Source organism: Pagrus pagrus (genome assembly GCF_965226575.1).
Source record: "Pagrus pagrus genome assembly, chromosome: 17".
In the NCBI taxonomy this organism is placed as follows: Eukaryota; Metazoa; Chordata; class Actinopteri; order Spariformes; family Sparidae; genus Pagrus; species Pagrus pagrus.
Window position 1 is genome coordinate 19,627,384 of NC_140201.1, and position 23,870 is coordinate 19,651,253.

The following is a 23,870-nucleotide window of genomic DNA, read 5'->3' on the forward strand; positions in this document are numbered from 1 at the left end:
AGACTGATTTCAAGTAAGATAAACAAATTATAGTTATAACATGAATACTCTCAGTTTTTTCCCACTTGACATGGGGATGCAGCGTCACAACACTTGCACTAGGATTTCTGCAGGCGGCAAAGTCGTGGAGCCTGACTCAGTGACATTTAATGTGACAGCTGTAGTTTACCAAATGGTGTTAGCTGGTGCTGAATGTTACAAACAAAGTGGGTTTTTGACTCAAGTAGCACAGCTGAAGATTTAACAGCCAGAATGAAATAAGTAAGAAATAACTCACTCTGTCGTCATGTAACAAGAAGCTGATGACGTGTATTATTTGTTTCCTCCAGGTACTCATGTAAGCAGTGCACGGACTCCTACCCCAACAGCCGAACTACACCCAAAACCCACACCCGCTCTCGCAGTTACACTCGCTCTCTGACCAGCTCACAGGTAACAAATAATGTTGTTTATTTGTATTAAAGGAGACCTATTGCGCTCTATTGCTTTTATCCATTTATTCAGTGTTTTGTATGGGGTGTTGCATGTAAGAGGTCTGTTAAGTTAAACAGGTCAAACTCTGCACCAATAGAAGCTCCTCTCTCCCACAGAAAACACTGCTCCTGAAACGCCTCATCAGGGTTGACTTTATGACATAACACTACATCACCATGTCACACATTTGCATAGTTTTGGCCTTGCAGCAAGTTTGGTACAGAAGAAATACTTTAGCACAGCTGCTATATTGTTGTTAGCAGTGCTGGCTCAGGCATGTGTGAGCTGACCAATCAGGGCAGACTATGTATTCAGCAGGGGGGGCCTTAAAGAGACAGAGGGAGAATACAGTGTTGAAGCACAGTTTGAGAAAACTGATGTGTTTTTTGAACATTAAAGCATGTGAACATATTCTAGTAGTAACCCAAAATAAAATTATGAACCTGAAAATGAGCACAATACGTCTCCTTTAATTATGTTTTTGAATCGGGGTCTTGACTACAGCAGTGTGTCTCTCGTCCTTCAGCTGGGAGACACGTTGAACCGTCAGTTTGAGTCGGTGTGTGAGACCATGTTCGGGGAGGTGGAGTCTCAAGCCGTCGAGGCCCTGGATCTCCCCGGCGTGTTCCGCACCCGCAGCCACAGCTACGTGCGCGCCATCCAGGCCGGCTGCTCCCAGGACGACGACTGCCTCTCCGTCTTCTCCATGACGGGCCCCCAGGGAAGCATCAAGGGCGGGGCCGGTGAGTGTGCGGCATGGTGTAGTGCTGTGTGTGTGTGTGAGATGTGTGGTTGTCTGCTTATGTGGTGGCAACCTGGTGGGAGACACAGTGGGACAGCCAGTGGGAGAGGGGATTTTATGACAGCTTGTGTCTGCTTACCTCGACAAAAGACTCTGACACACATGCACAAACCTCACACGCACACTCACTGCAAAGCAACATTCAATGAATGCATCCATTTTTAATTTCGAACTTTTTTTTTTCTCTTGTATTCATTTGATCTCTATGATCTCACTTTTTCACCCAAGCCTTCTGTTCCTCCGCGGCACTGTCTTTGTGTTTGTGTGTATACAGTATGTGTGTGCTATAAGCATAGACGTGTGTGTTATGTTATTGAGCATGCTCTTTGTTCTCTGCATCTCCTCTCTCCTGTCACCCTCCCTCGTGCTATTGCAGGTTTCTCAGGCTCAGTAATAGGTACAGGAACACTCGTGATTATGATGATAAGTTAGAGTCTCCAGCTGCTTCTCTATCTATAGTATGTGTGCGTCATTCTTTCGCCTTCTCACTCTGTATCACTCTTCTGCTCTTCTTCGTCTGAAAAATGTCTGGTTTTGTGTATTTTGTGTTTTTTGTATGATCATTTTTTGTTTAATCTATGCAATCACACTCTTACTCAAGCCTAATATACTTTGCATCTCCAATAATCTCTGATAGTGTGTGTGTGTAGACTGCAGAGCCACTCGAGTGCCTCACAGGACTTCAATTGCTAAGCTCAGACCAGCAAACCCCCCCCCTGCCCGATACTTATTAAAGCCTCTGTGAGGTGTCATATACATCGACCGCAAACACACACGTGCACAGTACCCCCCCCCCACACACACACACACACACACACACACACACACACACACACACACACACACACTGGAGCTTATAGAGCTTCATGGTTAGGAATCTTTGTAAACTGTGACAAGCTGGCTGGTGATGAAGATGCTTGAAAATAAACCGTGTGTGTGTGTGTGTGTGTGTGTGTGTGTGTGTGTGAACGAAGGCAGAATCTCCTCTTCTCATTTTGATATTTCTCTCAGGAAATTGCTTTATCTCCTTAAGAAGCACAGTTAAGTTAGCTCAGGGGAAGAGGCTTTCTTTTGTCACTTCCGTCATGTCTGTCTCTTCCACCACTTCACTCCCTGCCGCTCTCTGAAAATCAAACCACAAGCTGATTTTTGGTGAAAAGACGGAGCGCTTTTTGAGGTGCATTTGTAAATCTTTCTGTCATCCTGCACTGGCATTATTTCTCATTGATTTTGTTGTTTTCTCTCCTTCTCTCTGCATTTCGTGTCAACAACTTCCTCTTTTTACCATTCCTTTCACCTTCTCCTTTCAGTCTGTCCCTTTTGTAAGTATCCACCTCCCCTGTTCCCTCTTGATATAGTACCCATGTTGCCTTTAACAGCCCACTGTGCCTCTGTCCTTCTTTCTCCCTCTCTTCTGACACTTCAGTCTTTCCTTATCGTAAAGGTGCTCCTCCCCCACTCCCACCTCGCATGTCCAAGTCTTCGCTCTCGGTGCGAGCCCAGAGCAGCACCGAGTCCACCCAGGATGCCTACTTCCAGAACAGCGGACAGCTGACCTCAGTCTCAGGCCCCGGGCGCCCCAAGCAGCACAGCAACTCTGTGGACCTGGGCAGCTCTGACGGCCCCTCAGGTCGAACCTCCAGAGGAGGCTACTACACCGCCACGGGCCCTGGAAGGTCCCGACAGCACAGTAACTCGGCAGAGAGCCTAGATGGGGTTAGGGGTTCGCGGGAGCTGGTGCCCTATGGAGGGGGTCCAGGAGTTGGGGTGAGGGCCAAACACAGCAGCTCAGCTGACAGCCTGCTGGAGGGGCCACCAAGGCCGGCCCGCGAGAGGGACAGCAGGGTCGGGGGCAGCCTGGGGAAGTCGGTATCGCTGCCTCAGAACAGCATAGTGCTGAGTAAAGCTGTGGACGACGGACGTGGTGGGAGGAAGTGGAGGCCGTCCATAGCTGTGCAGGTGAGGAAGCACATTCTCTCTACCTCTATCGTAATTAGAGTGCAACTAATTAGTCTTTTTTCAATTTGTTAAATCTTCTGATCCACAAAATGTCAGAAAATAGTGAAAGATGCCCTTCACAAGTCTTTAGATTGCTTGGTTGGTGTGACCACAGCAGTCAAATCATCGCATTTGAGAAGCTCAAACCAAAACATGGTGAATGATGTGATGCATTTTTGCTTAAAAAAAAATGACTGAAATGATTCATTATCAAAATGCCAAGTTTATCTGTAGACCAAACTAAAATGTCAATTGGTTAATCATTTCAGCAAGAATCAAAATAAAATCATAATCACACAAGAAACATGTTAAGTAAATATTTGCCAAGAGAAAGGTGAGAAGATTTACCTGTTTTATGTTTGTGCATTTACTACGGAGCAAAGACAGGAATTGATTAGCATAGCATAAAGACTGGAAACAGGTGAAGCAGCTAGCCAGCCTAAAAATATGCTACCAACACTCCTGACTCACTAATTAACACGACGAATCTATTCGTATGTATCTATAACTGCTTTTTGGCGACCAGCAGTCGGGCACACTCGACTTCATCAAATGTAAAAAAATACATTTAAACTACATTAAAGTAGTAGTTAGGCATTTTGAAAAATATTATACTACAAATAATTATTTTCTTGTCATGGATTTGCTCATGTGTCTCTGTTAAATATGAAGCCACCACCAGGAGCTGGTTTGCATATTAGCAAAGATACTGAAAACAGATCTAAACAGCTAGCCTGGCTCTGTCCACCATCAACAAATCTGTTCAGCAACAGCTCACTAATTAACAGATTATATCTGTAAAACCATGGTGAAATCCAAAACTTGTTGTTTTTGTGCTTTGCTTTTTGTACCTATTAGCAAGCTTTAGCAGTGCTGGTAAAACCAGGCAAACTGTTTCCAATTATTTGCTAAGCTAAGTGCTATTGACACACATGAGAGTGGTATCAATCTTCTCATCTAGGCCTCAAATTGTATGAGTATGTATACCAAAAAGTCTAATTGCTCCTTTTATTCCAGTTGTGTATGAAGTCTTTAGGTTGCGTGTTTCAACAGATCCCTCTGCGCTCTGACCGTGGCACTTCTGTTTCAGGTCGACAGTTCAGAGACTCTGTCAGATTCAGACGCGGAGGGCAAAGCTCTGACAGAGGTCCATTCTATAGGAGTCCAAGTGGAAGATGACAAAAGGTAATGAAAACACAACTAAATGTCATAGCAGGGAAAAAGTATTTATCCTTGAGATCTCTTCTAAACTCGGAGTGTGTTTATTTAGCCTGACATTTAACTTGCCCTTAATTATGGACACAAATTTGAAAACTAAGATGTGCGTTTGTTTATTTGCTAATTTAGCTTTGCCCCAAAATATGTGGCCTCATCAAGAGCTTTTTGTCTTTTCAGAGTAATTTATGTGAATAATTTTAATATGTAATTTGAAAAGCCTTCATTTCCCGGGCGCCCAACAGTGCACCCACCTATGGTTGATTTCTGGGCTAGATCCTATTATTTCATTTAACATTTCATCAGACATCACAGCTTGAACCCAGTAACACTTTGTTCCAAGGAAGTCTTGTTTTTCAACTGTAACCATGACTACTGCAAGTCATACACGCAACATGATTTTCACATGTGATGCAGGCCTTCTCCTAATTATATCCACCATGCCTTGTGGGTCAGAATCACACGCATGCATGCGAACAGTCGTAACATCACATTCTCCCGAACCCCGAGCAATGTTTGATCATGCACCTGTTAACAATGTCCCCCACCTGCTGCAATCATCGGGTGACAGTGTGAAGTCGGGGGAGAAAATGGGAGTGCGAGAACGGAAATCTGAGTCACACCTCGCACCTCATCAGACAGCAAAGAAGGATGAGGGGAGGTGGGGTACAAACTTGTGATAGAGTAAACACTCATCACTGAGTCCATTGACATGACATTTGCACACACTGGTGCGTCATATGCCAGAGGATTTAGCAGGGCTTATCACAAACGCTTGAGTCGTAGTGACTGCGGTGACAGCATGACTATCCCTGCTCAAATGGGAATGTGCAATTATTCGGGGGGATGTGATTTGAGAAAGGCGTTTGCATGTGATACTCTGTGTGACTGGATGGCCTCTGGGCCTGCTGTGACTCCTCGTGTTGCAGGCGGGCTCGTTTCAAGCGCTCCAACAGCGTGACGGCAAGCGTGCAGGCCGACCTGGACCCCGAGGGCTTCCCGGGGCTCAGCATCGCCGTGCCAACACAGGACAAGAGTCTCCAGTTCGGCTGTTCCTTCCAAAGGCACTCGTCAGAGCCGGAGTCCGCTAGCCAGTACACAGAGTGCCACCGCACCGTCCACACACAGGGACAGTGGGCCTACAGAGAGGTAAGTGTGCAATGATACGCAAAACTAATCACCTGAGTCCTCCTCGATTAAAGATGGTGTTCTTTTAAACTATATTCTGTAAATTAGGTGAAAAAATGCATTATTTCCAGATTGTTTCTTGCATTGTTTACCTTCATGTTTGCTGGTTAGCTCTTCGTTGCCTTAAAAGGCTGTTGGATGCAACCAACTGTAAATTACTGGTTAGCATGAATCTTGGGCAAAAATGAGTTTGTTAATGACCACATGCTCATGTGTCTATGCAGTCTCACCTCATGCAGAGTGGAGGCCTGTTTAAAGATAATGCTTCATTGTGCCACTACTAGTCAAAAACCCCACTGGCTCTGAACAGTTGACATTTTGCTCTTGCTGAGAAATGACAAAAAAACAATGCCAACTATCATGTTTGTCTGTTGAATACAAATCTACAGCCAGGCGACAATTAGCTTAGCTTAGCGCAAAGCCTGGAAACAGGGGGAATCAGCTAGCGGTGCTGCTAGACTGATTTGTTTCCTTTGGACAAATCCAGGCTAGGTGTTTCCCCATTTTTCCAGTCTTTATGCTAAGCTAAGCTAATTGTCTAATTGGCGTTGTGAGATGTGAGCATGGCATCAATCTTCTCCTCTGATTCTCGGCAAGAAAGCAAATACACATTTTTTTCCCCAAAATTCTTTCCACTTCCTGTCTTTGTCTGTTTTCCCACCCTTGTTCTGTGTATGCTAGTTTCATTTGTTCATTAGCCCCTGTGTATTTGAGTCGGTGTTTTTCTTGTACTCTTCGTTGGTTTGTCTGTTTTTATCCTATGTTTCCTGCGTCTCTTGTGTTCCTGTGCCTGTTCCACGGTCCCCATGTGTCCTCTGTGTTCCCACTTTGTTGTCAGTGGCTTCTGGTTGGTCTTCAGCTTTTTATTTCTCTTTAGTTTTGTCATGGATTTTCCTTTTTCACTTTTTTGTGTTGTCTTGTTCCCTTGTTTTTCCATTTTGAATTGCTGGACTTGATTAACAGATATTGGTTATCTGCTTATCATTAAAGCTCAACTTTTTCTTTTCAAAAGAAAAAAACTGTGAAATAATACATCTCCAAGCATTTAGTACCAAATAATTACATAAAACAGCATTAAATATTAGACATTTAGTCACTTGGATGTCCTCACACTGTCCAAATACTACTGTACCTTATCATCCATTAGTGTGAGCCAGTGATCCATTGATGATTACGTATTAGGAGTTCATCCTTACAGTCAAATTTAATTGCCACTCATGTAACTCATGTTACCCCAGGACTTTATCCAGAGTGGCTACACCACTGAGCCCTGCCCAGCAGACCCACGGCCCCACCAGCACCCACACCTGCCTCCACGCTCCCACTCCCCTCTGCCCGTCGCCTCTGAGAGAGCTTGGGCGGGTACGCCGTCCCTGGAGGGCCCCCGGAGCCTGCCCGACTCAGGCCGAGCCTCGCCCTGCATGAGAGACGGAGAGTTCTTCTTACGACTCCTGCAGACGGAGGTGGAGAGGATGGAGGGCTGGTGCCAGAACATGGAGAGGGAGGCAGAGGAGAACGAGCTGCCAGAAGAGGGTGAGTTTTGGAGGACGATCAAAAGGATAAGAGATAAAGACAAAATGATGAATAATTCTTGGATTTCTAAAAGTACTCGTGTGCTGTTTCCTCCCTAGTTCTCGAGCTGATCCGAAATGCAGTTGGCAGTGCCCAGATGCTCATGTCTCAGAAAGTCCAGCAGTTCTTCCGCCTCTGCCAACAAAGTGTGGTGAGTATGTGCGATTGCATCTGAAATCATGACAACACACATTAGATATGGTGCACGGTTTTGCCCAGATTCACTATTGCTCAGGGCAAAATTAGCTTGGCTGCAAAAGCACTACTGCAGAAATCGGTCCTATGTAATCTTGTCGTCTTTTACGAATCCTCATATTACTTTGACACCCATCACATGTCGTGTCCCATCTCCCTTTGCCCCCCCAAGGACCCATCAGCGTACCCTCAGCCCACCTCTCAGGACCTGGCAGGCTTCTGGGACCTGCTCCAGCTCAACATAGAGGACGTCAGGGTCAAGTTTCAGGACCTCCAGAGGCTCAAGGACTCGAACTGGAGGCTCCCACCTGAAAAGAAGGTGAGAGGCCCGGGGGTCCAAACAGCCCTGGTTTCCCTGAAGCGCTCCCCCAGAGCTAAGATGGCAGTGTGCAGAAGAGTAGCGCAGATGGTCGTGCCCTCCGAGCCTTTACAGGCTGTGAAAATACAGAACAGCAAGAGGATCTGAGTCGAGCCACGAGACGCTGGAGTCTTAAACTGATAGAAATCTAAATGCATTTTGCATTTGTTGCCGCTGGTCAGACAGAAGAGAGTACTTGTCTGTTACAATATTGTCTACTCACTGATCAACGACTTTAATCTTGATAACAAACTAACAATTGTCTCTCTTTTCTTCTTTTTTCATTATCTTTGTTTGCCTTTTCTTCTCCCATTTCATTTCCTTTTATGCCAATGCATGCTGAGGTGCTTATTTATTGTCGATTTTGGTTACTTGTCTGTCATGTCTCGGCCCGTGATTGTCCCTCACTTGAATTTTACCCTATTTGTTGTTGGTTTTGCTCTTTCTCTGTCACATTCTTTGTTTCTCCCCACTTTTTTTGCATGGGACCCCTTTCGTACAAACCACTTTTTTCACCACCCGACACGATAAATCCACTGTCCGTTGTCATCATATATCTACGTCTCACCATCGCCGTGCCAGGAGGATAAGAAGCTTCCTCCTCCCTTACCAAAGAAGCCAGCGGGCGGGGTGAGCGGCAGCCTCCGGGCAGATAGCAGCGCGGATGGTGGCGCCGGAGGTGGAGGGGGAGGAGGAGGAGGTGTGTCGGGGGGCCTGGTGGTGCCTCGCCTGGGTGGACATACCCTACCCATCAGGGAGAAGTCCCTGGACCTCGGGGACCGTCAGAGGACAGAAGCGAGGAGGAGGCTGCTGCAGACCAAGCGTACCGCCTCTTTTAGGCAGAACTCGGCCACGGAGAGCGCCGACAGCATCGAGATCTACATCCCAGAGGCCCAGACTCGACTCTGAGCGTCCACTTCCTCACTTTCCCTCACTAACAATCTCGGTCTTTCTCTGAGCCCAGTTTTGGATCTTCTGCGGGTCATTGCTGTTTATCCTCTCCCCTCCCTTCAGCATCTCCATCATGTCACTTACCACAACTGCTAATTAACTTCTCTTGCTCATTAAACAAGCAATGACAGCCATTTTAGTGTCTTGAAATTTGGATGTTTTACTGATACAGAAGCCTAGACCTGAAACGGTAGCTAGCAGATGTGAGTTATGGACTTTTTTAAGAATTCTTTTTGGCTGACGACAAAGAAGAAAGAGTCCACTTTTGTAACAGTAGTCAGCAGAGGTTCACGCAGTAGTAGCATGCCTGTGCGTGTTCACCTAGCACTTCTCCATCACTGCAAATAAAGGGCTTAACAGGCACAAAACCTCTGTGTGAGGAGATGACAGAATCTCCCAAAGGATCCCTTGTTGGCATCTCCTCAATGCCATTCGCAACGGAGTCAACTAAGATACATCTCTTCACGGATAGTACCAGTATGGATGAATAAACATGGATTCACTCTCACCATCAGTTTAAATGCCCTTAAAGTCAGATGGTTGGCAATCCCCAAAGAACATCCTCCAAGCATAGTCAGTCAACTACAGCTGGCTCCTTTCACCCAGGTGCCATCTGTCCACCCAGGCACCCAGTCAAAGAATATGGAACTATTTTCTGCCTCTTTCCCCTCGTTCCTCGCGTCCTCCGACAACCCTCAGCATTCAGCATTGAGGCTGTTTGAATGTGCAAGTGCTATTTGTACATAGTGTGCACACTCATGTTTTGCCAAAAGGAGTTTTTGCCGTGTAGCATCACAGCCTTGACAGCGAGAGAGCATCGCAGACACAGAATAAAAAAAGACAGAGCCGTTTGCTTTTTACATAGTCTCTCTGAAGTCTCGAGTGTTCGGGGGTGGGGTTTCTGGGAATTTTTAGGGGGAATATATTTTTGGTGGCTGTTCAGGACTTTTACTGAGAAGGCCCCCATTTCACTGTGAGACTATAGCACCACCAAGTGGTCACATGAGGACCCAAACCAACACCACTTTGTCTGCAGAGCGTTCCTGACACCTGAGTCAGGAATTAGCAGACGCGATGAAACAGCCATGAAAGAAGATCAGTTTCTTTAGCTTTTTCTTTCCCTTGACACACAGTGTCTTTTCTCTTCTCTTCTATCGAAATATTCAGATTGGACCTTTCCCGTGACATGTTTGCATAGTTGAGAAGATGAAGCAAAAGGAGGAGAGCTGGCAAAGTCTTCACCTAACTTGAAGTACAGTCCTCTTAATTTAGCACACGGCTGATGAGAGAGGGAACGATTCCTCTGAGCGAACGAAAACAAAAAGGAGTCCTGTTCGATGTAGCTCCCTCCACACCCCTTCCAAAGAGTCATCACAGAGAGGAAACCATCAGATGTGAAACGACAGAAAAGAAGCTACTTGATAGTGTTTGGTAATCACGCTTGAGATTAAATAACACTTGTTACAAATGGCATCGCACTGTATGTTTGCTGCACTAGGTGTTCCTTTCCCCTCTTCTTTATTCCCTTCTTGAAATCATACTATCGGACAAAGTGTAGCATGATTTTTAAAAGCTTTGAAGGAGTCTCATCTATGAATTTATGTCCGAAGCAGATGTTTCTAAGTGAAGTATTTTGTATGGATGGTGCATATAGGCTTGTATGCGTGCGTGTGGCGTGAATATGAGGGGCTGCGTGTCATGAGGGACGTGTGTGATGAAGCCCGGTGAATACTAAAATCCAAATCAGCCATTTTAAGGAGAAAAAAAACACAAAATATGGGATCTTTTAGCATGACCAGTTTTCTTTTCTTTTTCTATTTGGATGGAATGTGTTGGCAAAATGGGATATTTTAATGGGAGATGTATATTTTATAATATAATCTACATTTCTAGATTAGTAGAGACTATTGAGTACAGTATATGTACAAAAAAAGCATATATCAAATGTGAAATTCTACAGTATTATTATGATAGATTATAGCATTGTGTTATACTACAGCTGTGTGGCATATCCAGACTCAGCACATGTGAAAAAGAAATTTCAAATGATTATTATCTTCAGTTTGTGAGTGCTGGGTCAGGTTCACAGGGTATATAACTGGCAAGAGTGTTACTTGCCAAGTATGATCCTCCTTAGGCCTACTGTATATCCGTCTGTGGTTCGAACAACATATACTGCTGTACATCTCCTCCCTGTATTTCCTCTTTAGAACCAACTACATGTGCCTAACCAGCTATATGTGGAGGTTTCCTTTGAACACAGTTTACAGTATATAAATAGAAAGATATGTAAATAGAAGAGTATAAAGTCTCCAGAGAATATTGTTGACGAAAATGTTTTTATTGTACCGACTTGCCACCCTTTGTCTCCCTCCCTCTCTCCCTCCCTCACTCTCACGTGCAATACACACTTAAGACTGGCGGGTTTCTGTTGATGTTGACACTGCATGTTTTATGTCGACCTCGTTTGAAAATTTCGGCCGGATCAAATTTTTTCGACTGATAAAATGTAAGCGCAATTTTGTAGCTTCCGAACCATTTTTTTTGTGATCGAGGAAAAGAAAATTGAGATTTTACAGTGCAGTTATTTCAACGAGTCACTTCTTTGTACAAAGATTATATCCTTGGAGGACAATAATACTGACAACCTTAAAAACAGCAATCAGTGTTTTGGATGTGAATCTCAACAGATCAATTTAACCACCTCCGTGTGAAACGAGCTGCCCTGGCGAAGAGGAGAAAAAAAGGGCTGAGAATCATGTTTAATTCATCTGCAGCAGTGTGGGCTGTAGAGCAGCCTTTTTATCCCCTCATCCTTCTCCTCTGTTACCCTCCAACTTGACAACATCTCAGCGGTGTTTGACACAGCCCTCATTAAACAAAGCACAAAGACCTGCTTTTATACTGTTACTCCACTGTGAAGGCCTCTTGATTCCACCCTCACAGTCCTCGCACCTACGCACGGAGGGATGGCCAAGGTCTTTCCATTACGAGTCAGGCTCGAGGGACACCAGGAAATCAAAGAGGCTTTGTGGGATATTTATCCGCCGTAGCAACTACTACTTCTTCAATTCTCGCTGACTTTCTCCTCTATACTTTTGATCACATGTTGAGGTGTTAGCCAGCCACCTTGCCTTGAAACAGGTCCATCGCAAACACACTTTTGGTGGTAGGATTTCCATATTTTCTGTTCAGTGTTTCACCCATCTATCCTATATCCTCCCAGTATGAATACAAGAGCCTCAGCTAAAAATAGCACCTGGGCGTATAGTTGTACAATTGTGATCTGAGCACTCACCACCACACCACACGGACTACTATACGAACCCTTTCACCTCTTTCTAGAAGTGCAAAAACTCCTTGCGGACAGCCAGACGGACAAGTCAACTCCGAGTACCTCAGTTTCTAGCAGCAGTGTCTCCAACCGCGACTCAAGCCTCTGTCCTCAGGGGACACCACACAACCGACGGACCCTGAAATACAGGACCAGATCAGTCCAGCAGGAACTTTGTTCTTTAAATGACAGGGGGGATCCACTGAGCCCAGATTCTCCAGTAGCCATTTCCTGAGACTGGAGAACGAGAGTGAAAGGAGTGGTGGTTGAGGCGAGAGCTCAGTTGTAGCCAACGTCTGTGTGCTGTATACTGTACATCTGCAGGAGGGAGGCTGTAGCAGCAGATTTGAGTTTTAGTTATGTCGACATTTCTGAGAGGCAGAGCTGCTCTGGAGGAAAAAAGCAAAGTCGCTGGTTGAGTTCGACCTCAGTGGGAGAAGCCAAGGAAATGTTTTTTTTCTGCTTTACAAGAGAACAGCTGTCAAAAAGTGGAGAAAATTACCATGTCTCGTTTCGTAGGTGCATTTTTTCACTGAACAAACCCTGTTTTTCAGCAGTCGAATGCTTCTAACTACCGAGCAGCAACACGAAATGTTGGGTTAGCATCAGCAGTGATTTAATATATCTTTGTTGGATTACTAGATTACATACGTGCAACGTTTCCGGTGAATCTCTTGTGCATTTGTAGGCAATTAGAAATCCACTCCGGGAAAGGCGGACTCTGCCACTCAAACTGAAAAGTACTTTGTATAAAATGATTTACAGAATGGGAATAACTGAAAAATGTCAACCATGGACAGTAAACAAAATGCACTCTGATCACATAAAAATACTTGTAATTATATACTTAATTATGTTTTATTATACTTTCACCAAACTCCTTTAACCCGACGCAGCAGGCTGAAATATCAATTGTTTTTTTCATGCACTAGTCAATTTGTGATTTTGGGCTATTTTGCCACCATTATATGTTTTTTTTCAGACTAGTGGCAAGAAAATATCTAAAATACACATTTTACACAATTTTTCTCAAGGAAAATGTAAAATGTCTGTAAATTTGCATGCTTAAACAAACATTTTCAGAAAACTTATGAGACAAAAAATAATTGTCTTAGCGTAATTAATCAACTGGGAGAATTTTATGATAATAATGGGTCAATTACTGTATTCTATAGGTATTCTGTCTTACTCACCTGCAGTGTCTTATTTTTGCCAAGACATGTATGTAATTCTACAAAACATATCTTTACAGGCCATTTTCTCCACTTCAACATACACCAAACTTTCCAGTCCCTAAATGTTTTTTACAGAGGAGATGGTCCATAAATCATTCATTGCCTGATTTTATTCCAAAAAAAAAAAGCAAAACCTTATGTAGGCTGATGACGAGAAAGAGAGATTCAAAATTCCCTCTTTAAAAACCAGTGAATCTTGCACGTGAACAAAATGAAACAGGAATTTTGAACCTGGCTTTATCCGACATTCAGGTTTCTGTTCAGCAGAAGCATAATTAATCATAAAATTGTAGAAAACTTAATGCGAGTCATCAGCTGCTGATGTTTCATTGGTTAAAATTCTTACCCTCTTCACCTGCAGGGTTTTGCCTCAAAACGTACTTTCTGGTTCATCTCTCAGAGGTTTTCCTCCCCTCTGCCTCCAGAGCAGCTCAAACCCTTGAAGATGTTTAACTGAAACTCTGATGTGCCTTTAGCTCTGAGGTGTAACTGCATTTGTGTGTACAGTATGTGTGTGTGAGAGTGTGCGTGAGTGCGTGCGTGCATGTGTGAGTGAATCTACACAAAAAATGAATACCCTGCCACCCTCACGTTTACAAAAATGTAAATACCTGTTGCCAATGGACATTGCTCTTCTCAATATTACATATATTGTTATTACAATATGATTATTATTAGTATGATTACTGTCATTAAAAGGATTAATTATCGCCATCACTCTCATTATTATAAACGGTGTTGTCGACTATAGCTATGGGTAAACATTGTTCTGTATTCAAGGGCGAGTCTTGTGTACAATAACAAAAAATAACAGTTGAATCTACGATGACGAGTCTTAAATCGCTGCTACTGAGGAGACGGAGTAGAAGAAAAAGCAAACTGACAATAACTCTGGGAAGACATTTTTCTCTGGGATCAATGATGGACGCTCCAATGAGGAGTGAGAGATCACCAAAAGAGGAAAGTAAGCGTTTGAACGGACGGACTGTATGGAAGATCCAAACATGACATCTTCTTTCTCCATGTGCATTTATTCCACTCTGAACTCTCAGTTCTGCCTGAGGAGGAAAACACCATGGACATCAAACTGACACAGACTCTACTCTCTCTGTATTCTACTCTATAATGTAGCAAAAACTCAATAGCCCCTCGTTCTCCACTCTCTCCTCCTCTTTCATCTCTTTCTCGTGTTTCTCACTGAACACCATGATTTTTAACCAGACGGGTTTGATACGGCGAGCTTTTCTGTCTTTGAGCTCGGCTTTAATCTTGAGTTCTCTTCTTTTATACGTTTGATTCAGTGCCAAGACAGCATATTGTACATACAAACATTAAATGCTTCTGTTTTTTTCTCCGATAAAAACAACCGACTGGAGCATATAGCAATAGCGATGCCATAAGATGTGAACTTTTGTTTCATAATGCCACCAGTGGATACACAAGATGCATGAGAACACCACAGTGAGCGGGAGATGCGGTCTGAATACGTGCTGGACGGCAGTGTGGGGGGTGGGGCGTTGCACAGTGACGTGTAAAATCATGATTCTGTTTGTTGTGTTGTGGTTCTCATATGTACATACGAATTTATTTATTGATCTTGTATGTTTGATGGATCTAGATGTGTCAAAAGGAGCACGTCTTGATAGCGCTGAAGCCCAGAGAGATGGCACACTGTGACGTGGTTTACCCCAACACAGAATGTAACACTGTCAACGTTGTCAAAACATTTTCTAATGGCTAATATTATTACTATTAATATGATTATTATAAAGCTATTTTAGCGAGTTAAATGAGGGGTGCTGTGTCTCCTTTGTCTTTCTTTGGTGTTGATTTTCTGACTCTATTGAATGTTTTAAGCACTGGGAATTATAATTGTATCATATTAAAGGGACAGTTCACCCCCAAAAATCAAAACCGCATATCTTTCCTCTTACCTGTAGTGATATTTATCCACCTGGCTTGTTTTGGTGTGACTTGTCAAGTTTCATAGATAGCAGCCAGAGAGAGCGCACATCTATTGTGAACTAGTCTCTCGCCTCCGCGGCTGAGTTGTAACGTTAGCTAGCTTAGTTAGCTGGCCTCTCGTCTATGAGGAGATACATGCTTCCTTTTTGCATTGATATAGAAAGAAACTAGTTCCTACCTGAAACTGCTCATAACAAATTCTGTGGATTATTTTGAGTAACTGGGTCATTGAGTTTTTCAAATGTATTTTTGTGCCGCTTTGAGCACCACAAGCTGAGTGCCATGAAGCTCCATCACATTGGAGAGAAGGCAAACATCACCACAGTCAATATCTCCAAAACTCGCCAACTCACACCAAAAACAATCTAGATGGATAAATAGGACTACAGGTATGAGGGGAAATATGTGTTTTTGATTTTGGGGTGAATTGATCCTTTAAATATTCATGGGTTTATAAGCAACCGTCAAAAGTGTTTTGGAAAAGTTTGGATATAAAATTTTCTTGGTTATTATTTATGAAGAGTTGATCAAAGACTCAGCTCATCCACTCCCTCAGGACTGTGTGGGTGTGGTATGATTGACAGCGGCTTGGCAATACAAACAAACAAACTCAAACCTTTCTGCCATTTTGGATTTAAGTGTTGCTTAAAGCCATAAAAAGTAATTTCCTAGAGAAAGATAGTTGATTTTCTAGACTCCCACCACAGTGGCAGTATTTGACGACCTGGGGATGAGACTCAACAACCAACTCTCTTTTTCAAGTTCCTTTTCTTTGCTTTAACTCTGATTTTTTTTCATGGATTTTAAGCCAAAGTTCAACATTTTGATAGTTTGACAGTATGAGTGCTCCCCCCTGTTTCCAGTCTATGCTGAGCTTATCTAACCAGATCTGGCTTTAGCTTCATATCAACAGACATAAGAGTGGTATCAATCTTCTCCTCCAATAACCAGATAAGCAAAATTCCCAAAATGTTGAACTATTCCTTTAATAGATAGAAAAAGTAAAATGTATGGCCTTTATGACAGCTGTGCTAGGAGAGTCCAAACTAGTGGCATTTTCTCAAGATAAATTTAAAGGAGACACATTATGCTCATTTTCAGGTTCATAGTTTTATTCTGTGACATGGTGACGTAGTGGATGTCACAAAGTCACAGAATTAAAGGCGGGACTGCTGACGAGGTGTTTCAGGAGCAGTGTTTACTGTGGGGGAAAGGAGTTTCTGTTGGTGCAGACTTTGACCTTTTTAACCTTCAAGATCTTTTTCATACACGAGCCTATACCACAGAAACAAAAACAGATACTGGGTCTTCTTTAAAGCTGGGGCTGGTAATTCTGTTCAGAAATATTTTTTATTGTATTTGTATGCAATCGCTTAACATCCAGACAGCAATCAAAATATAAAATGGGCTGTAAAAACTTCATCCAATCAATATTATCAGCCCGAAGATATTGTATGGACAGTCTAGCTGTCTATCAATCTGTCCTTACCTGCCCAGCCCGCGCTGGCTCCACCCATCACTCATTGCGCACTCCAATCACCGCACCATTGGAGCTGTTTACGAAGAAGAATGGCAGAGAAAGTAAATACACACTTTTTATTACCAGCTGTACCTACAGCAGAGTGCACTGCTAAAAAGAGCAAGAAAAGAAAGACCGAACTCAAGAGGGCTACAAACAAAAAGAAGTTGGATAGCTCTGGAGGTGAAATGAGAGTCAGCATTGGAGTGGCTGTTCAACAATGGCGACAACTGATGGAGTCGAAGGCCTGAAAACAGACGCCATGGTAGCTGTGTCTCTGTTGGACAGGTAATGAGCTGGTTTGTTTTGTTTGGGGGAAATGTATTATTACTCTGCATTATGTAGTCAAAGTAGCTAAAGCTAGCTCCTTATGTTGCTGTCGTATTTATTTCCCCATCATTAGCATTGTCAGCTTGTAGGTAACATTAGCTAGCTAGCTATGATAGACAACTTCTGTATGAAACATATTTACATGTAACATCACCGTTTACACGCAGGCCAACGTTAACACGTCCCTGGTCTGATCCATATACCAGTGTTCACACATGCACACTGGGCTGTTTTGGACATTGTCCAGACGAGCTGTATGTGAGGGGCGGACTACTTCTTGTGTGCTACACATGTGAAAGGCCAAGTCCACTGTTCAGAGGTCATGGGACGATTGCATATGTCTGTGAATATAGTTTGCATTGTATTTGTGAGCCGATGTCGTTAGATGGTACTTATGTGACACTTCATATAGGCTTTGAACTAGATGTTTAACAAATGTGCTGATGTTACCCATTTCTGTGTCCTATAGTTCCAGCCTTGAGCATCAGTTCACAACAGAACCATGCCCTGATGTTTCTCTCCGACATGTGAGTGTAACTTGATGCTGATAGCAACATGGATCAGATACATTTCATATATAGATATTTCCTTGTTTCATTTCATGTTGTTTTGCTCTACAGTATGTGCATGAATGTGCTCCTCAGCAGGGATACAATACAAAAAGAAATGACATCATTTCATTAGCTGCACCAGGAAAATGCTTCAAGTACTGGTCCTAGCAGTCACATGTTAGCCTAATGCTTGAGACTATTGCATATTAGTAAGATATTTTAAAAGAAAATAGACTTTGCATTTCAATTTATGATCTGACTGTCAGCTGACCACAGTAAAATGTGGGAAACACAGAATGCACCTGACAATCCCTATAAATAATCACTTGCCACCCAACACATAAGCTTCCCATCACCCACCTAACCCCAGACTTCTTTTTTTTTTAACATAGCAACAGTCCTGTGTTGTCTTTGAGAGAATCAATAACATTTTATGCCCCATAAACACATTCAGATGTAACTTTATGTCCTGTAAACCCATTCAGTTCTCCATCCTTACCCAGTTTTCTGTAATTTTATACTTTTTGCAGAGTTGATGGAACTCTTTCTCTTAGGCCAGGTACTCTAAGGTGTACAACAAAAAGTCCAGCAAGTAGAGCTTGTACACACTACTGTCAAATGCATCGTAAAAATAATGAGAACGTGAAAATATGTAAATTACTCTGAAAGTGACATTTTGCTAACCCCCCCAAAAAGCAGAATTGGTAAAAATGAAATGACTGTAAATGGCACAATTCTGATGTAACAGAGACTATTTCTGGTTGTTTTCAGGAATATTTGTCACTGCATAAAATGCAACTCAAGTTGTGGTGTTATAATAAATTTAAAGTAATTTCAAGGTCTTTGAAAAGCTGTATTTACTGTCAGTAGAGGATTGAGACAACATCGACATCAACAGGACTCCTCTGGATGTCCTTCTTGTATATAGTTGTTTATGCTAATTGTACTGTATATTGTCTAAACAATAAAATGTTTACTATTTTTGTTGTGTTATCTATTTACATGTGAATAAACAAGTCTTACCTAATTCAGTTGTTATTATTAGTGCATCATGTAAAGTGTAAGAACTGTAATGGGATGGTTGTTTATGCTGGAAGTGTAAAGAAAGGGCATTCATCAATTTCAAGACTTCATTCAAACAAGTTAGAGATAATACAAAACAAGGAGTAAATACAGAACGACAAATAAAAAGGTGTCAGGCAGAGTTCCAGCATTGCTCCAAACGTAGTCCTTGAATTCTGGCCTGTAAAGCAACGGATGAGCAACATGATTAGATATTTTTATGGAGCAGAGCTCGACTGTCCTCAGCATACTGTGAACATACACACTTTCAATGGTGAATACTTTAGACACTCCTGGACAAAACTGTACAGATGTCCCAGTTTATATTTTTAAGTACCAGCCCTTTATCTTTCTTTACATTTTTCTACGTACTGTGTTTACCAACACAAATTCAAATGGTGAAAACTACTTGGCAAAATGTGTGATTCTGATTAGGGCACTTGTGTGTTTGGGTCACATGCCAAACACAAATAGTTGTAGGTGGTGTTGATCAGGAAAGAAAGCACCAGTAATGTTCTAGAAGCTGACCTGCTCATGTGCAATCCTTTGAGCTTGAAGATCTTCTCCTCAACATATGAACATCTGCTCCTTGACCTGTCACCCCCCCACGTCCATGACCCCTGCCTCCACTTCCTCGGCCACTGCTGGTTGTCATCCTCTCTAATGGGATGATGTGCTCCATGCAACATTAATAGGGAATTGTGTGTTGGCGGGGATAAAAATCCTTTATTTAAACAGTCTCACTGAGATCAAGATCACACTTCACACACACACACACTTCAACACACAGTTAAAGAAGTACTTCACAGCTGTACAGACAGCTCTTATATACATCTGGTCCGTCTGCAGCAGGAAGACGTAAATACTTTTGAACTTGTTGTTTCATGAGCAGAGAAAACAGAGAAAAGGTGCTGTGGTGTCCTACAACAACCAGAATGCACCACACCGACCAATAAACACTGCCCCTGATGGATGGCATACTGTGAGGTGGGCGGGGTTTGGTTTTGACTCAGACTCCATTTTGAAACAGAAACAGTGAAGCAGCTAGCTGGTGTCAGGGTTAAATGTCTAATGACCACTGATGACGTATGAGTGTCTGAAGGGTGGTCCCATTTCAGAGGGGTAGATGTCAACCACGAGAGGGCACCGCACGAGGGGGGAGGGGTAAAAACTGTAAATGTGATTGACCCTTTGGTGTGAACAAATGTAGCAGCCACCTCAGCAATGGTTAAAACTATGACAGAAAAGATAAAATTATCTTTAATATCAGTGCAGACAAAAAAAACAAACAATCGATCAACCCTTCAATCATCAATATATGATCTGATCGCCAATCAATATGAGCCTAATCCACAGGGCTCCAATCAGAGTGGACCTTAGATAAATGACCAGTCTGCTCTGAGGTCTTTCCTCATCATCATTATCATCATCATCACTCACAGATCGTATGTTCTGCTGATGTAGATTTGAATGAGTAGATCATTAGGATGTAAATGTGATTGATGTGTGTTTTGTCCAATCAGGAGGAGTTGCTAAGGCTGCAGAGAGAGAGCAGTCGAGCTCTGGAGGCGGAGCTACAGGTGCTACGAGCCAATCACAGGTCAGACCATTGAAAAGTAGAAAGTCTCAATGGAGCTGCATGATCGTCATTCTTTGTCCAATCAGCTGCCAGAAAATCAGTCAAGTGTTAAAAGACAAACATTTGTTCTTAATTGATTATGTATTGATAATTGACTCATAATTGATAGTTGGTCTTTATTGGTGCTGATTGAGATGAAAGTCACACAGAGACGGGGTTTGATGCTGAAGCTTTATTTAAAATGAACATGCAGGCTTTCAGTCTTTACATGAAAATAAAATGATTGTTGAGTCCACAGAGATCATCAGTAAGGTCACTGGTCACAGGATGATTCACTAAAATGTTTAACGCTTCAGAAGTTTTCATTTCTATCAAAGAATTTGTTACAGGGCGTTTTAAGATGTAAGTAACATTCGTTGTGTAGCAGTATGTCAAAGCTTTTACATCAGGGATGATTTTAAAAAGCTGTTTTAATCAGATAATCACACTGGAACACAACCATGTTGTAATGGACAAGTAATATGAGTCTGGGACTGTAAGACCATTAGTATGGTCATTTACAGGAGTCCAGATGTTTTTAAACAAACGGGAAGAAGAACAGGTCGAATCACCCAGATAAGTGGTTGGACAATAGAAACATCCAGAAGCTTTATATTCATAGAGATATGCAGATATCTGTAATTCAGGAAAAAACTGCGTCATTAAGCATCAAGATCCTCTCAAGTTCAGTTAGCTGGATCAGATTGTGATGTATCAACTAAATCATATCAGAAACCAGAACTCATCTAACCCATCTGCCAAGTCTACTGCTGCTGCTTCCACTCAGACTGTTGTATCTGCCTCTCTTACTGCTAATAATGCTGCTCCTGTTCCTGCTCCTGTTCCTGCTCCTGTCCCTGCTCCTGTCCTTGCTCCTGCTCCTGTCCTCGCTCCTGCTCCTGCTGATGTACCTGTTCCTGTCCCTGCTCCTGTCCTTGCTCCTGCTCCTGCTCCTGTCCTTGCTCCTGCTGATGTACCTGTTCCTGTCCCTGCTGCTGCTCCTGTCTGTGACTGGGCTGCTGCTTCCACTCTGTCTAGGTACAAAGTTGTTATCAACACAGACATTTGAAACGGACCCCTGTGATGAGCAGCTGTGGCATTGAAATTCTAAATTTACCGGTTTGTAGCAGCGGAAAATGTTTCGGAGACCAAGCCCAGTTTCCCCAAGCTGGTACAGTGATTCTTCCAAATCCTCTTTGGTTGGCAGCTTGCCATACCCGGGGGCATCAAAGACTCTTGTGAACACAAAGACAACATTACTCCAATGTTGAACATTCTGTTGTTGATCTATTATTTTTGTTTTTATTGGATTGAGGATGTTGTATTTGGGGTTGTGTGGGTTTGTACACTTTTCTCCACATGGGGAGAGGTAAGAATAGATGAGCAGGACGTTATTCTCCTTGTTCTGCTCCAATTGTCCCAAGTGGCTCAGAACTTGAGCTTCTGCATGTACCGGTCCTGCAGGTCTGGCTATGACCACATTGTCGTCTGTGTATACACCGTCGTTAAGCATGTCATTAACATGTTCTATGTAACTATCATCCTTGTGGTCTTGATAAAGGTCCATTGGGTTGACGTTCTTTGGGATATTTGTAGCCAGACAGAACTGTCCCTTTATTCTGTACCTGTCGAAGGTAAAAGATTCAAAAACACACACAGCTGAGAAGATGTGCCACAGAGTGAAGGTTTATACTGAACTTCAGCTCATAAGAAAACTAGAGTTGTATTCACAGAGGATCTGATCTGTCATCCAACAATTTCGAAGAGTTTCCTCATCAAAATGATCTGACGTGACAGATCGGAGGAACCGGAGCTCATTATGTTTTTTGGTATTTGGGTTAAGAAATGTCCACTCACTTGGTTCTCATGCCTTCTACAACCTGAGTCAACCAGTTCAGGTCAACATCAGCCAAACTGCAGCCAGCTGACAGCAGGAACACCAGCATCATACAGGAAAGAGGATTCATCTGGACAACAGGCAGGGTTAAATCAGAACATCAGGACATCAGAACATCGGAACATCAGCATATTAAGAGCAGCATCAGTCTACAGTGATGACAGCATCCACTATAGCCCTCAGAGTTCATTACTCTTGTCCAGAGAACAGTTCATCAGTCACTGGTTCATCTTCTGCAGTTTTTAACCCTTGTTGACCTCACAGTTAATCAGAAAACTCCAACAAGCTGATAAAACAATGATGTTAAAGTTATGTACCTTCACTGCTGTTTTCAACAGTCTGATCGTCTCTACAAACTGAAACAGACAAACAAAACCGCCAGGATGAAAACTGCAGCACTGTGAAAGCAGATAATGTGAACAAACAGCTGTTGGTGGTATTTTACCTGCTCAGGTGGAGGTCTGTGTTGTCTCAGCCTGGAGAGGTGGAGGCATCACTGAGGACGATTATTCAGCAGGTTTTTATAAAGAGAAGCGAAGAAGAGGCAGTTCGTTAAAATGAGGAACAGAAGAGAAGCTGCTGTCATGGCAGTGATGTCTTCACCTCGCTGTCCTCTAAACATATCCATATTTGGTCATGTTCAGTTAACCCTTATTCATATGATGAACCTTATTATGCGATAATTGTTTTCAGATGATAGTTTTCCCAGCAGTTTGTAGAAGTTGAAATATTCCCAACTTGTCAGCACAAGATGTCAGTCCCACCACTGTCTCCATCAATAACATTCTTTTGCAAGGCGTTTTCGAATTGGCCTCACCTGTAGACCAGAGTCCTGGTGTGATCAGGTCACTGTGAACACAGTGAATCTTATTTCTTGTCGACCAGAGTCAGTGGTGCTTGGAACAGTGGTGAACAAAGATCGTTTTGGTGAGTTTTATTTTGTGTCTGTTGAGTTTGAATGAATAGTTGTATGATGATAAATTACTGTTTTTGCAAATGGAGTCTGGTGGAGTTAGTGGGAGTGACACAGCAGCTGTTTGTGGTTTTTACTCTTTAACAAGAAAGTTTCTCTCTATAGGAGTTGTTTCTGAGATGAAACTTAGAATAACAACCTGAACCTGTCAGAGACTAAAACACTTAAAGCGCATGTAACTTTGGCATAATTAGATCCTCTAATAGAGGCCTTATCAGTCAGCACATTAGAGATCAAACTGATCAGTGCGTTGATGTGTTGTTTGGTGTGTTGAACAGAGATAAGGCAAAGACTTCTGTTTTGTTGATGGTTGTGATCAGACACCAGCCGCTGTGGTTTCAGACTTGCATCATGTTAAACAGATCAGCTGTTATCAGTGGTTTGATGACTGGTTTCCAGTTAATGGGTTGGTACAGCGGTCAGTAAATGCCCCGTCACTTCCTCATACTGTACAATCAACTTAAGTGTCTCAACATTATTAATACTTACACTAACAATAATAATAATAATAATAATAATAATAATAATAATAATAATAATGATAATCTTTATTGACCTGCTTCACAGGCTAGCTAAAAAACACATTCTGGTAAATACAGAATTACAGAAATACAATACATACAGTAATAAATA

At 42.6% G+C, this 23,870-nt stretch overlaps 2 protein-coding genes across 6 annotated transcripts in view; one reads left to right on the top strand and one right to left on the bottom strand.

Moving 5' to 3' along the window:
* The window catches only part of dlgap3 (discs, large homolog-associated protein 3), a 126,723-nt gene extending 111,606 nt beyond the window's left edge, over positions 1-15,117 (top strand). For all 5 annotated transcript variants that reach the window (XM_084379394.1, XM_084379395.1, XM_084379392.1 and 2 more), the window contains 9 exons: positions 330-432; positions 1,001-1,217; positions 2,703-3,235; positions 4,365-4,459; positions 5,419-5,638; positions 6,916-7,210; positions 7,309-7,400; positions 7,617-7,763; positions 8,385-15,117. In XM_084379394.1, coding sequence (XP_084235520.1) covers positions 330-432; positions 1,001-1,217; positions 2,703-3,235; positions 4,365-4,459; positions 5,419-5,638; positions 6,916-7,210; positions 7,309-7,400; positions 7,617-7,763; positions 8,385-8,711 — 2,029 coding nt within the window. In that variant the 3' untranslated portion in view covers positions 8,712-15,117. The remainder of the gene's footprint in view (positions 1-329; positions 433-1,000; positions 1,218-2,702; positions 3,236-4,364; positions 4,460-5,418; positions 5,639-6,915; positions 7,211-7,308; positions 7,401-7,616; positions 7,764-8,384) is intronic.
* A 5,520-nt stretch (positions 15,118-20,637) lies between these two features.
* On the bottom strand, positions 20,638-22,733 carry LOC311272906 (uncharacterized protein). The gene is made up of 4 exons (XM_084379650.1): positions 22,710-22,733; positions 22,582-22,620; positions 22,225-22,334; positions 20,638-21,992 (listed from the first exon to the last, which is right to left on the bottom strand). The coding sequence occupies exons 3-4, from the start codon at positions 22,332-22,334 to the stop codon at positions 21,110-21,112; spliced, it is 993 nt and encodes a 330-aa protein (XP_084235776.1). The 5' UTR covers positions 22,582-22,620; positions 22,710-22,733; the 3' UTR covers positions 20,638-21,109.
* Between the last annotated feature and the right edge of the window lie 1,137 nt (positions 22,734-23,870).

Bases quoted from the DNA above. Each gene is read 5' to 3' on its own strand.
- LOC311272906 (XM_084379650.1), bottom strand. From the start codon at position 22,334: ATGAATCCTCTTTCCTGTATGATGCTGGTGTTCCTGCTGTCAGCTGGC. The intron at 21,993-22,224 runs GTGAGTGGACAT...TACCTTCGACAG, and splicing joins GTAGAAGGCATGAGAACCAA to GTACAGAATAAAGGGACAGT.